Source organism: Canis lupus, chromosome X (genome assembly GCF_048164855.1).
Source record: "Canis lupus baileyi chromosome X, mCanLup2.hap1, whole genome shotgun sequence".
NCBI classification, from domain to species: Eukaryota; Metazoa; Chordata; class Mammalia; order Carnivora; family Canidae; genus Canis; species Canis lupus.
In genome coordinates this window covers 110,363,257-110,377,871 of record NC_132876.1, presented here as the reverse complement: position 1 = coordinate 110,377,871, position 14,615 = coordinate 110,363,257, and the positions used below count along the sequence as shown (strand labels likewise).

The 14,615-nt window shown below is 44.9% G+C and overlaps 2 protein-coding genes across 2 annotated transcripts in view; one reads left to right on the top strand and one right to left on the bottom strand.

Moving 5' to 3' along the window:
• Positions 1 to 2,816, top strand: part of CDKL5 (cyclin dependent kinase like 5) — a 213,662-nt gene extending 210,846 nt beyond the window's left edge. Inside the window, exon 23 of the mRNA XM_072816790.1 lies at positions 1,883 to 2,816. Within this exon, the coding sequence (XP_072672891.1) occupies positions 1,883 to 1,953 (71 nt within the window). The 3' untranslated portion in view covers positions 1,954 to 2,816. The remainder of the gene's footprint in view (positions 1 to 1,882) is intronic.
• Positions 807 to 13,403, bottom strand: RS1 (retinoschisin 1). Its single transcript, XM_072816792.1, has 4 exons — positions 13,260 to 13,403; positions 8,956 to 9,097; positions 6,271 to 6,466; positions 807 to 3,943 (listed from the first exon to the last, which is right to left on the bottom strand). Exons 1-4 carry the CDS (start codon positions 13,294 to 13,296, stop codon positions 3,791 to 3,793), a joined length of 528 nt encoding a protein of 175 aa, XP_072672893.1. The 5' UTR covers positions 13,297 to 13,403; the 3' UTR covers positions 807 to 3,790.
• Positions 13,404 to 14,615: the final 1,212 nt, after the last annotated feature.

Here is a 14,615-nt window from a genome sequence, read left to right as displayed (position 1 = left end):
GTTAACCAAAGGTAAAATCATGAGGTTTTGCTACACTATATATATATTTTTTAATTGAAATTCTTCCTCACAAAAGAAATAATACTATAAACTAGTTCATGTGTTTAATCACAAGATTCTACTAGGCTTCTGATGTCCCTCAATAAAAGTTTTGTTTTTATACTGTGTTATAAGTTAAATGAGGTACACAATTAATATGCCATTATAAGCAAGTTACATGAAGATAAACATTTTATGGATCTCAGTATCTCATTGTTTATTAAATTCCGGAGTATGGAGCAATTTCCGCTGTGAAATCTCAGCTGCCTTTGCAGAAGTTGACACATTGATCCTAAAATTCATATGGAAATTCAAAGGACTCAATAGCCAAAACATTCTTGAAGAAGAGCAAAGTTGGAGAATTCACATGTTTCAATGTCAATACTCACTACAAAGCTGCAGTAATCAAAATGTGTAGTACTGGCATAAAGATAGACATATAGATCAGTGTAATAGAATCAAGAGTCACCTTTATGGTCAAGTGATTTCTCAAAAAGGATGCCAAGACCATTCAGTGGGGGGAAAAATAGTCTTTTCAACAAATGGTGCTAGGACAACTGGATGTCTACGTGCGAAGAATGAACTTGGACCCCTACCTCATACCATATACAAAAAGTAACCCAAAATAGATCAAAGACCTAAATGTAAGAAGTAAAACTGACACTCTTGAAAGAAAACATTGGAGTAAATCTTCATGATTTGGATTTGGCAATAGTTTCTCAGGTGTGACACCAAAAATACAATAAAAAGAGAAGAATAAATTGGACTTAAAGTTTAAAAATGTATTTCAAAGGACTCTGTCAAGAGAGTAAGAAGACAGCCTACAGAATAGGAGAAAATACTAACAAGTTGTGTATTTGATAAGGGGATTGTATCTAGAATACATAAAGAACTCTTAATGCAATAATAAAAAGACCGCCTGATTTTAAAATAAAGAATCTGAATAGATATTTCTCCAAAGAACTTACACAAAAGGGCAGTGAACACATAAAAAGACGCTTAACATCATTAGTCATAGGGAAATGCAGATCAAAACCATAGTGTGATACTACTTCATATACACCAGGATGGCTCTAATCAAAAAGACAGATAATAATAAATGTAGAGAACCTGGAACTCTCATATATTGCTGGTGGGAGTGCATAATGGTGTGGCCACTTTGGAAAATTATCTGACAGTTCCTCCAAAGGTTAAACATAGAGTAACCATGTAATAAACATATTACACTCCAAGGTATGTAACCAAGCTAGATAAAAACATACATCCAAACAAAAATTTGTACACAGTTGTTTATAGCAGCATTATTCATAATAGCCAAAAACATGGAAACAACCTAAATGTCCATCAACAAATGAATGGATAAATACAATGTGATCTATGTGTATATTGGAATAATATTCAACTGTAAAAAGGAATTAAATACTGACACATGCTACAACATGAATGAACCTTGGAAAAACACGATGTGAAGCAAAAGAAGCCAGACAGAAAAGACCACAATTGTATGATTCCATTTATATGAAATGTTGAGAATAGGCAAATCTACAGAAAGTGGTCAGTGGTTACCTAGGGCCAGGTGGGTGAGTTGGTTGGGGGGTAATGGCTAATAGGTGCAGGTTTCTTAGTGAGGGTGATGAATTTTTCTAAAATTGTGATAATGGTCACTCAACTCTGAGTGTACTACAAGTCATTGAATTGTACACTTGAAATGGGTGAGATTTGTATGGTATATGACTTTATCTCATTAAACCTTTACAAAACAAAAATTTCCAACATGAACAATTACTTGGAGAACCTATATCCCTGCCTCACACTGTTTAATTTTTCTCTTCTTTCCTTTTAGCTGTATTCCCCGCGTGTGTCCGTGTGCCTGTCATAGAGGACCTGACCTCTGGCTACTGCCGTTTTCTCTGACAATCCATGTTGTGATAAAAGTTCATTCAACTTTCCAGCAAGGGGCTCCGATCAGGCATCTGTTCTAACTGGATTTATTCGTGTATCCTAAGACCTGAGGATTTTTTTTTCTCCACCTGGAATTTGATATGTTTGTATTTGAGAGAATACTGAGCAAGGAAAGCATTTTTCCAGCTTCAAGTATACAGGGGATTAGAAAGATGGTGGGTTGAATATAATGCTGTTCTAAGCCCAAAACACCGGAGAAGAGATTTGGGGCTTTTAGGAGGCTTCCCACTCACAGAGAAGGTGAATGCAATGTCCAAGATTGTATTAGTGTGAGTCCATTCAATTGGCTTGGCATTTGAAAACAAAACGTAACTTGGGAAAATGAGCTGCTAATAGAGACTCAGCTGTGTCAGGGCCAGGACAGTTTTGGATTCCTGGGTCTTGACAAAGGGCCCTCATCCGCTGGTTTCACCCCCTCTCTGCTCCTGCTTTCATATACCTCTCCTTTCCGCTCCCCATGTTATCCACCTCTCCCAGGGAACAGCCTGAAAACTCAGGCTGAGCTATAAATGACAGAGGAGGCTTAGGCTGTGGTCCCTGAAAAGTCCCTGCTTTATGCACTCCCCTCGGAAGGCCAGGCCCATTCCTAGCCCCGTCCCTCCCAAGGCCATTTCAGCCTCAGGAGTAGGCATGGTTGTGTGTTCTAGGGCAAGGGGGAGAGGTTAAACAGTTGGGTCGTGAGAGACACAGCCACATGGCCCTTCTTAGGACATAGGGTCTGACCACTTCCTGCAAAGCATGCAGTTAGCTAATGGGCTTCCTCTGTGTAGCCAGTGATAGCTCCTGGGCCAGCTGTTTTTAAAATGTTAAGCTTGTTGAAAAATGGTAGCCCTAGATAAGGGGAAATTCTGGTGAGCTCTGGTCATTTGGCTTTCCTAAATATAGAGAACTGCTGCTTACATGTGCAGCCTGTCCCATGTATTCACCCAGATAGTGACCACAGGCTGGAAAAATTTGCTAGAATAGATCTGTATGTAATGAGAGCTCTGCAACCACCCCCTCCCTATCCTTGTGTGCGTGGGGGTGAAAGCTCAGAGCAGAGGAAGCCCTCTTACCTGGGGGGATTGGTTGTGCACAGCTCCCAGGACACCAGGACACAGGCTCCCAACTGCTCTACTCATCTCTGACAACCAGTCACCCAAAACCTTGCCCCCTGCATGCCGGGTGCTCTAAAAGTCCTAAAAGGCCATGATTCACTGAAAACTTAAAAGGAGAAACCGCAAGCTTGCTCCCCATTTGCAATCAAATCAAGGTTTTATGAAACTCTGTGTTCCGGAAAGAAAAGAAAAGAAAAAAGAAAAGAAAAGAAAAGAAAAGAAAAGAAAAGAAAAGAAAAGAAAAGAAAAGAAAAAAGAAAAACCTCTATGTTCCTGTTTTTAGTGTGGTAAAGCAAAAGAGTTTTTAAATTATCTGGGCTCTTTTGTGTTCCCTGGGACCACACCTTTCACACTGTCAGACCAAAACCAAAAAGAAAAAGCAGCAAAATTACCCCTGCTACTTAGGCTTTTAGATGAAAACTAGTTTTAGGGACGTTTTCTTTGTTCTTATTTTCTTTGGCAGTGAGTGGGAAATACGCTCGTTTTCCTTTCTCTTTGATTGAAATGGGAAACTTGTTTTTTTAAAGAAATTATTTCTGCCAGGCTCTGCATTGAAAAGAGCTTGTAAAATACAGCTGCGTTTGTCACCCTGTTGGAACCCTGTCAGGGTTCCCCTGCAGGCTGCTCTGAGCCCTCCACCCCTATCTACCCCCCACCCCCACCCCAGGGCAGGTGTGGAGCTGAAGGAGGCCTCAGGCACACTTGCTGACGCATTCCAGCAGCTCCATCCGGATGGCAATGCGGACATGCCAGCCCAGCGGGATCAGCCGAATGAAGCGGGAAATGATGGGGGGCCGCAGAAGGTTCTGGACTGTGGAGGTTCGGTCTGAATTTCCATAGAAGACCTAAAGAGAGAGAAAATCTTGTTGCTATCACATCAGGGGATGGAAAAAGACTAACAATTCCTATCTGAAGCTGGCCCCAACCTTTTTTTTTTTTTTTTAAAGATTTTATTTATTCATGATAGACACAGAGAGAGAGAGAGGCAGAGACACAGGCAGAGGGAGAAGCAGGCTTCATGCAGGGAGCCCGATGTGGGACTCGATACGGATCGACAGGATCACGCCCTGGGCCGGAGGCAGGCACCAAACCTTTGAGTCACCCAGGGATCCCCCTGGCCCCAACCTTTAAGTTTGGGAAATCTCAGCAAGTGGTTAAGGCTCAGAGAATTGCACATGCCCCCCGTCCCCAGGGCCCAAAATCTGAATTTGCATGTTAGAGCCTCGCATCTGCATGCTCTAGGCCTCTCCGAGTCACTCTGTGGGGACATCTAGAACTGCACCATCTAATATGGAAGCATTAGCTACATGTGGCTCTTTAAGTTTAAGTGAATTAAAATTAGATAACAGTTTCCTCAGTCACACTGGCTAGGGTTCAAGTGCTCCATAGCTATATGTGATTAGTGGCTTCCATATTGGACAGCACAGGTACTAACATTTCCGACATTGCAGAATGTTCTGTTGGATGGCACTGATAGAAAATACCTCCTGATCCTTATTGCCAATTTTGTGTTTTCATCCTTTGCATTTTGACAAATTTTGAAAAGGAGCACATCATGCTTATGAGAGAAATGGTCCTGTATTACAAAGGTATCCAAAGTGGGGCTCAAGTAAAAGCTCGAGTGTGCTGGCTCTGAAGTTGTGAGCCAAAGCTTAATTGCACATCTCTACATCCATAGAAATGGCAAATAGACTTGGAAAACTGCTTTTTGGAAAAGAAAAAGACATAAAAATAAGGAAGGGAGAATGCAGTACCCAAAGTAGAGAGAAAAAGAGTCGTTTAGTGTTTTGGGGGGACGCAACATAGCACGGTGCCCTGGCTGTAACACAAAAAGGTGATGTGGTTGGCCGCATTTCCAAAGAAATCATTCTTTGCAGTCTTTCTAGAGTCCTGGTGCTATGCCTGATGACACTGGAGCATTTCATTTCTCTCTGGGATTATCTCCCTGAAAAAAATCTGGCTGCCACATTGGCCTCATCCATCTACAAAACAAAAAGGACCTCCTACACCATGATCTTGCCCCTCTTCCCAGTAGCAACATCCCACATCCCCTTCTCTCAGCTCTTTTCCCTTGAACCTCTTCAAGTCGGGGGACAGGTGAAGAGGGAGGATGGAACAGGCTCCTCCAGATTGTACAAGTGCCTGAGCAGAATGCCTCTTTGCAAAGAACCGTCAAGGCCTTCAGAAATGCAGACAGGACTTAAAAAAGAATTCTCATTTCTTTTTAAAAAGCCAACTAATGAGAGCAAAAATGAAATAAAATGTAGAAGTATCAAGATGGCTTTTCCTATTGTATTCAGTCAAACTCCTTGAAATCTCAACCCATGAATATCTATCTCTCTGTATAACTTGTCATCAGAGAGTACAAAGCTATCTGGTTTTCAGCCACACATATCTACTTAATCTGATTAAATGTCCAAATTAGCTTCAGAAGTCCTTACTCTCCGGCAAAAGGATAGTTAACATTTCCAAACAGCTAGTGAGGTTTTAATTCATTCCAAATATACAGTATATATATAAAATGTGTGTGACACACACACACATATATACACAAACACACATATACACACACACGCTTAATTACAAGCCTACTATGTTCAGTCTATGGTGAACAAGACTTGGGGCTTGGCCCTTAGAGGTTAGTAGGATATATAGGTGCTGCTCAAGGGCTTAAGTTCCTCTGTGTCTGCACTGTTGGAGTCATTTTAATCATTTATGTAGTTCAGTGGCTAACTTGCTGGATTGTCCAAATCTTCCGAGCCATCCGTCTCAATAGTAAGAGGCCATATCTACATAAATGGACAAGGACCTACCCACATCAATAATAGGTCAAGTCAGACCCATGCAGCAAAGTGTTCAGTGGCCCAGTGAGCTTGGAATAGTCCAAATGGCCAGTTTTGATTATTTAAGCAACTATAAGCTGATATGAGAATTCAGGCAAAGATTTCTTCTGTACACAAGAGTGGTGCTCATTCACGAACAAGCTGCTAGGCACCGAGGATACAGTGAGAAAAGACACCTGCCTTGTCAGAGAGTAGACCATGTTGTGGGGAAGAAGCATGGATGACTTCCCTTGTCATGGAGTCAGTGGTATGACAGGACGCAGGACGGGAGCCGGAAGGAAGTCCCAGAGAGTGTGAGCTGAAGGTAGTTTGGGGTCAGCCCAACTTACCCGATTGTTTCCTGTCTGGTCCTTATAGTAAATCCAGTTCAGGTTCTCATCCGTCCTGTACTGCACGCTGTACTTGGTCATCCACTCGTCGATGTCACAGCGCCCCTGGGTGAGGATTCCTGAAATCACCTTGACCTCCTTCAGATCGATCTGTAACCACTGGCTGCTGTCCTGGTACTTGGAGAGCCAGGCACACCTGCCAGGGACACAGCAAATCACCAGGAGCCTTTTCCCACGAGCACCTCCAAGGAGCTGAGAGGCACTGCCCTTTGAGGGGCTGCCAGCCCCTGAGGAAGCTCTGCAGTGCGCAGGCAGTCGGCGTGCGACCAGTTAAGCACCAAGAGGCCCGTGTCCAAGAAGGGGCGAGCCTCTGTTACCCTTGTACCATTCTCTTTCTCCCTGCATCTCCGCTGCCCGAAGAAAACTGGCCAGATTCAACCGATTTGTCAAAGGGCCTCTGAGTGTAGCTGAAATCACCTTTGGGGTGTGGTTGAACAGGTCTTTCTTCAAAACACGAAAATGCATGGTTATTGCACCCACCAGCCCCCTTCCCTTTTCATTTAGTCTCTCCTGATGTCTCTTTCTCCATGAGTCTTACCCTAATTTCAGTCCCTTTCTACCTGTCTGCCTCCCCTTCAGGTACTGTCATTTATGGCTTCCAGAGAGGGTCTCCCATATGCCGAACACTGAGCCAAGGGGCTCTGGAAGGGCTTTTAACAATCGTAAAGCAAACTAACCATTGAAGGAACTGATTTGCTTTTTTAGCTCTATCCCTCGTGAATTGTGGAAACCTATCATTCCCCCTTTGAGGTTTTTATTTATTTTTTGCATATTAATTAGCTTCTTGGGACTGAGTCTTTGGCCACCTTTTCTTCTCACTCTAGACTTGCTCCTTGGGTGGCTTTTGAATTTTTAACTTCCATCCCAGACCTTTTCTCAATTCCAAAATCTGAGTAGTATCAGTGGCTGTCTAGACAACTTCTAAATGCCTTACAGCATCCCTAATGAAACCTGTCCAAGAGTAAACTAATCCTCTCTACCCCAACCACTCCTTCCAGTATCCATCTCTCAGAATGCTACATCCGGGACACCTGGGTGGCTAGGTGGCTGAGCGTCTGCCTTTGGCTCAGGCGTGATCCCAGGGTCCTGGGATCGAGTCCCACATCGGGCTCCACGCATGGAGCCTGCTTCTCCCTCTGCCTGTGTCTCTGCCTCTCTCTGTGTGTCTCTCATGAATAAATAAATAAAATCTTTAATAAAAAGAATGCTACCCCCATCCTCCTGGTGTTCATGCCACCCATCTGAGAGAGATCCTGATCCTTGGCCCCTTCCTTTCCATCACTTCAAACATCCAATCCATCTACTGAGTCCATCTCAAATGTTTCTCAAATTCATTTACTTTTCTCCATTTCCCTGGTGCTGTTCTTACCCACATCATCCTCAGCTCTTGCCTGGATGATTGCTACTCTAGCTTTCTTAACTAGTCTCCCTGGGTTACCCACCACCACCACCACCACTAAATAGTTCACCCCCACAGGACCCAGATTTTTATAAAAACACAAATATGATCCTGATACTCCCCAACTTCAAATCTTTCTCTGATAAAATCTACTAATTGTCTCCCAATATTCTCTTCTCATTTTCCTTTAGTAATAGAACCCTCCCTGCCACCACCACCGAGTTTTACCTGGGCAAATAGCCACCCAGCAGAGTTCGTATTTCCCTTTGTAGCTAAGTGAGACAATCTGACCAAATTCTAATGAATGGGGTGTGGACAAGGTAGCCAATATGATTATGCTTGTATCCTTTAAAGAAAAGTATGTGTATTCTACGCTTCTTTTCTCCCCACTGACTAGAAAGTAGATGTGATAGTGGAAGCTAGAGCAGCCATTTTGGGCCCCAAGATGGAAACTTCATGTGAAGGATGACAGAACAAGGTAGAATGAGTCTGGAACCATCAGCCATCATAACCCTTCACTACCTAATGAAAATTTTATTTTATTTATTTAATTTTTTAAAAGATTTTATTTATTCATGAGAGACACAGAGAGAGAAAGAGAGAGACAGACAGACAGAGAGAGAGAGGCAGAGACACAGTCAGAGGGAGAAGCAGGCTCCATGCAGGGAGCCCGATGCGGGACTCCATCCCAGGTCTCCAGGATCACACCCTGGGCTGAAGGCAGTGCTAAACCGCTGAGCCACCCAGGTGTCCCTCTAATGAAACTTTTAGATGACCAAGAAATAAACCTCCATGTTACTTAGGTCTTTGTACTTTGGTGCTCTTTGTTACAGCAGCACAAACTTGTATTCTAACTAATGCACATTCAAGAAACTCATTATGTCTAAAATAAGGACCATAATCCTTAACATGACTTCATGATCTGACTTCTGCCTACTTCAAATGAATCAGGTCTTTCTTCTGTGTCTCCTCCACAGCATTTATCATACTCACTAAATGATCAGTTGTGTGATTATGTGCTTAGAGTGCCTCTCCCCCTCTAACCTGTGTGCTTCTTGAAGGCTGGGACCTTATCCACCTTGTCCACAGTCCTCTGCACATGAAAGGCATTCAATGACTTTTTGTTGAAGACATAAATAAATGCACTCTGCCATTCGTTTATTACAAAGACGTACATTTTTCAAATCACATGAAAAAAAATCACCTGAGCCACCTGCCCTGCTTACCCAAAGCCTTGACTGTTGAGCCGGGCCTTGTTAGCTGTCCATGAGGAATACCAGCCCACATACTGATCCAGGTTGGAGCAGGTGATCTGGTCTGGTGTAACCTCTCCTGACTCGAAACCCAGGGGCTTATGATACGGGCATTCTGGAAAAGAAAAGACAACACACATTAAAACGCTCCTATCACATCACAACACTCAACCAACACGACATGACAAAAATGACAAATCAAACCATCTCATCTGCGCTTTGGAAGGTGGAGAATGTTTTGCTTGGCAGCACAGTTCAGGATGGATCTTCAACCTACTTACTGCTCTTATGAGAAGAGAGTGAAGATGAGGTAAAAGGATTGCCATAGAGACTCAACATTCATAAAAGCAGACGAAAGGGGCTCTATGGCAACCCGAGGTGGGGGGCGCTGAGAAATACTTCACCTCCTCCACAAACTTAGATATTTTAAAAAAAAAACAAGAGGTTCACAGAGAAATATCATACTTAAATGCCATACTCTTTATATTCCTCATCAACACACTTTTAGCCATCCTGCAAGATGACATCAGGTCCCTCGGGCAGCATATGATGCTAATGATAGAAACAAAACAATGGTGAGAGGCAAGAAAGGCAATTATATATGAGACTGATTTCTCACTTGTAAATTGCAGTTTTTTCACTAGTCTAATGAGAAAAAAAAAAAAGTGTGTGTGTGTGTGTGAAATGTTCCTGAGCGACTATTGAATGAGGTACAGTTGAAAGGAGCTATTTTTTTCCAAATAAGAATAGCCAAACTGATTCTTAGATGTTAACCGTCTGCTGCTTTTCATGTATTTCCTACATTTAGTATTGGGTTACCTGGTCAAAGACTTTTGCCAATTGCCAGCCTAGTATCCATTCTCCTCTTGTTTTTGACGAAAGAGCCCTAATTTTGCTGGGCAGCATGTAACCAGTAAAAAAAAAAAAAAAAAAAAAAACACCTTTCCCAGTCTCTTTTGCAGTTAGAAGTGACCACATGATACAATTTCTGACCTCTAAGATATAAGATGATGTCTGCTGGGGATTTCTGATCAATTTTTGCTCGCCCCTTCTTTCTTCCTGTGGCCTAGAAGGAAGACCTGATGGCTGGCCCAGTGGTAGCCAGCCACCTTGCACAATGGGGGGAAGGCCAAAAGAACTGCAGAGACCTCAGCCCTGATATCCTTAGGCAACAGGAGTCAAAACAGAACTAATTAAGCCACTAATGGGGTCTCTTATAATCAATCACAGGTTCTAGCTAAATTTCTATAGAAAAATAAATGATAAACATACATTCTTTCAGTTTTCTGATTGTGGACGATAAACATCAAGTAGGTTAAATAATTTTTTTCCATGTGTAAATTTGAGTTCAGATTGAAGAGCTGAACACACTTACTGGGGGCATCATCACCTCCAAACAGTAGGATGACTGCTGAGGTCTTTCTGGAGGATAATTTTCAAAAGTCAGTAGGACAGAATGAAGCGTGCCAAAGCTGGACTGCCATCCATCCTGACACTAGAATGCCCGCAGGGGTAGCCATGCCCTGTCCTCAGAGACTGAAGACAGAAAGACAGCTTCAGGCCTCTGACGGGGAGGCTTCACCACCTTTCTGCCCAAGGCACCAAAGGGAAGGGTCCAACACCCCCCCCACTCCCCCCGCCCCCAGTAGCTGCAGCTCAGTGGGGCTGGAGGGGAGGGGACAGTATTCATAGTTTATCTAGTACCCAAGGCTTCGGGAGCCTATTAAAAGACTATGCTGATGGAGCAGGGATGGGCCATAAGTTCATGCTTTAGTAACCAGGGGATGTTTTAGGTCAACCCCATTGGTTTCACGTAGGGTGGGCTGCATACTCCCAGAGGAATATGAGAAGGAGAGGAAATATTTGCTGAGCAGACAAAATTAGAACCTGCTACTTGCATCAGTAGGACATAAAGGCTTTCATCTGGAAACTTCTGAGTCCCATGAAGGCCACGCCTGTCCCTAAAGGTGGCTTTACCTCTTAAAGAACAAGAACTGCCTATTCCTGCCAGTATATGGAGTATTAATACTTGGTGTTTATTAAATATTTCTTTTCTTCACGTAAGTAAAAAAAAAAAAAAAAAAAAAGGGAATTCCTGGGAGAGAGAACAGGAGTGCTTTATGGGCCACTCGATCATGCCCTGTGTGGTCAAATCATCAGGAGGGCTTGTTAAGGATGCGGTTTCCAGTATTTCACCCCTGGAGCCCCCTCATTTTTAACAAATGCACTTACAAAGCGCACTTTGGAAACCTTGGCCTGTAGGGGAAGGCATCTGTTGGTTGGCAGATCCAGGGGCCTAGTGCCCGTGGCCCCAGGGGCTTCTCCACCTCCTCCATTCCCCTTTAAGCCCATGCCACCAAAAGGAGGGACGAGGTCCCAGCGCCAGAAAGCGAGGTTTCAGTGGGGCTCAAGTTTGTCAGTTAAATTCTAACTGTGGATGCCTCTAAGGCCCCTCCATCCTGAGCCTCCCCTTTCTTGCTCCAGGGCCGCCAGCTTGGAGGGAGGGAGCAGAGGGGAAGGAAAAGTCATCAGATTGCTTTATTCTTGGCATTTTGCTCTTTCTGTTTCCCCCTCACAATTCTTTTGCCATTTCTTTCCAATTAGCCCATCTAATTGTTAAGAGTGGGCTGGAAACCTGCGGAGACCTAGCCCATGGCAATGGCCTTGGAGGCCGGTGAGGTCTAGGCGTGGACCCTGCCCACGCTCTCCAGGAAAGTCACAATCTCACCATCCCCTTGGCTTCAGCTGCCATCTGGGAGTCAGTGCCTGACCCTCAAGCCCCAAGCGTTATCTAGCCATTGTCCATTTTCCAGGTGAATGATTCCATTGGGTGAGCCAAAAATCCTTCACACCCAAGCATCCAAAACTGAGCCCTTCAGCATCCAAGCCCCAAGCTTGCCCCTGTCCAGTGCTCCTGTCTCAGGCATTGGTGCCTCTAGCTGCTACCCCAGAAACCTGGTGGTGTGGCCCAGGGCACAAAGCAGAGACCCTCTGATGGGTTTCAGCCTGGATATCACCTGGGGAGTTCAGAAGTGCTAATGTTCAGGTCACTCGCCCAGAGATTCTGATGTCATTGGTCTGGGGTAGGACCTGGCTAGGGGTAAAGCTGCAAGGGATTGTAACGGGCAGCCAAGGTCAGGGATGCCTGCTTAGAGTCCGCGTGAGCTGGGATTGGATCCCACTCTCTGTGTGAGCGTAAGCAAGCTGCCTAACCTCTCTGGGTCTCAATTTCTTCATCTGTGAAATGGGCACAACAGTCCCTGCTTCTATAACGTCGCTGGGATTACATGAAATATGTTTGTAGAGTAGAGCCTGCAGTGGCTGGCCAAGAGCAACAGACTACATTGGTGTAATAGGGTGAATTTGTGGGAATATATTGACGCCTTCTTGAGTTTTTCATGTTTGTCTTTCTGGTGAAGACTCACCCGGAAAGGAATCTAACCCCCTCCACCCCTCTCTGTCCTGCCCCATCATCCCCTCCCCCGAGGAGGAGTCCAACTCCATGTTTCTAAACGTTTGGGCTCCTCTTGCTCCAGGAAGAATAAGCCTCACACTCGTGTTTGTGTGTGTGTGTGATTCAAGAGAGGAAAAGGCTGTTGATAGCATAGCATCTCTCAGATTTATGGATTTGGAGGATCTAGGCCAGGGACACACCCTTGGGAAACCTGGGAAGGTTCCCGGGACTGGGCTGAGCTTGGTTCAGAGGGAGAAGAACCGCCACCAAGTGTCTGCCTTCAAGGGGGGTCGTAGGCCAGGCCGAGAGCTACCCTCAGGCAGCCCTTGAAGCCTCTGCGGGTTTCCTGTAGTCCAAGGAGAGAGGAAGGACCTTTAAGGATTCTGTCTTTAGACTCCTCACAGGCCATGACAAAGGAGGCCTCAAACTGGAGTTATTTAAACTTGGAGAAGTGGGAAATATGACTTTTCTCATGCTCTGTGTGCTGTGGAGGTAGCTGCAGTCAAGATATGTTATTATTTTTCCTGACTCCTCTTCCACCCCCGCCCCCACCCCACCCCCTTTCTGTGGTCCTGGCTGAGCTCCCTTCTGGTCCTCATGCAGGCCTGGAGGCCTTCCCTCTGCCTGTGACACTCCTGTCCCCTCTCCTCCCCCTTCACCCGGCCTACTCTACTCATCCTTGGGATCTCTGCACACTTCCCCTTCCTACCCTGAGCTGGGTGAGGGACTCCAGCGGCGGCCTCCCCAGACACCCCGTTCCTGTCCCTCGTTCCCCGTCCTTGTGATGATGGACTTGCCAGCTCCCCCGGTCTGTCTGGCTCACCATTGTATGCTCTGGGCCGAGCAGGATGCCTGCACATGCTCTGCACTTGAGAGTTCTAGATTGGGCAGTGAAGGAAGGGCTCCACAAGGATTATCATTTGTCTTGGGTGGCCGCTAGGCAGAGGCGCAGAAAACAGCAGAAACAGGAAGCAGAAAGCTCAGGGAGGAAATAGAGGTTGGCCAGCCCAGAGAACACCCCCCCCCCACCCGCCCTGAGCAAAAAGAAACTGTCTTCTAAGTATGAAGTAGGATTAAGCAACACAAATAATGTTGCTGGAGGAATTAAGGGGGTCGTCATCACACTTACACAGAATATAGCCTTCCCACGTTTTCTGCCCAGTGGAAGTTAGTGTAGCTAGGAAGCCTGTTTTCACGCTCATCTTAAGTAGAAAAAGAACGTTTCTACATTCATTTCAAGGGAAAACCTACATTTTTCTCTGAGCAAGCGATGCTTTGATCATTCCAGGAATAAAGCCATATTCAAAATGTGCTGCTAATCCAGACTATACTTAGCATGCTAGCCTTCCTTATTCAGTAGGTGGCTTCTCCGTCCGTAGGCTTGAAGGCCAGACGTGCTTACACAGAACGTTAACCTAGAGAAACCCGAGGAGAGCTGAGGGACGTTCTTGACAAGAGAGACGTGAACTATTACTATGCATGCGTATGAGACTTGAACATACATGGCGAAGTAGTACAGTACAGAATAATGTTTATGGAATAGAGCAGAAACCCGAAAATAATATAGAAATATAAAATCTAGAATAAAGGTAAAGCAGTAACAAATCATTGGCTTTCTTCTGTTGTGATACTTTCCTTACCCTGTTGCCCCTGTCGGAGTGCCAAGGGAATCTCAGTTTGACTGGGGAAGACAGACAGACCTTTTAGTCGTTTTCATAGTGTTAAGCCGAAGATGAAGGAGGCCATAAGGCACCCAGCCAGTCACCTTCTTCTCCGTGGATGGGGACACTGGACAGTAACAGCCAGTGTGCCCCTGGGAAGGCCCCCTGGCAGCTCTGAGTGACCCTCCCTCCTGTTCTTCGGCACTTTCTAGGCTCTTCTTCCCTCCTAAGGCAGGCTCTGATGGAAGCACTGAATCTCAGGGTGCAGAGGAACCAAGCAGCATTCTTCACATTCCAGTGAGGATCTGAGGCACTAAGGGGCAAGTGAATTCTGGAATACTGCAGCTAGTCCTGCTGCCCTGAATCATCTCTTCCGTGGAAAAACCCATTAACTCCAAGGAATCAACCCTTTAACACTTGGGTTGCATTTTTTCCTTCCTGGAAATATCTGTGCTATTAAAAAGTAAAAGCAAAAAACAAACCCCAAAATGGTGGAGAGAGGAGACCACTTCAGCTAA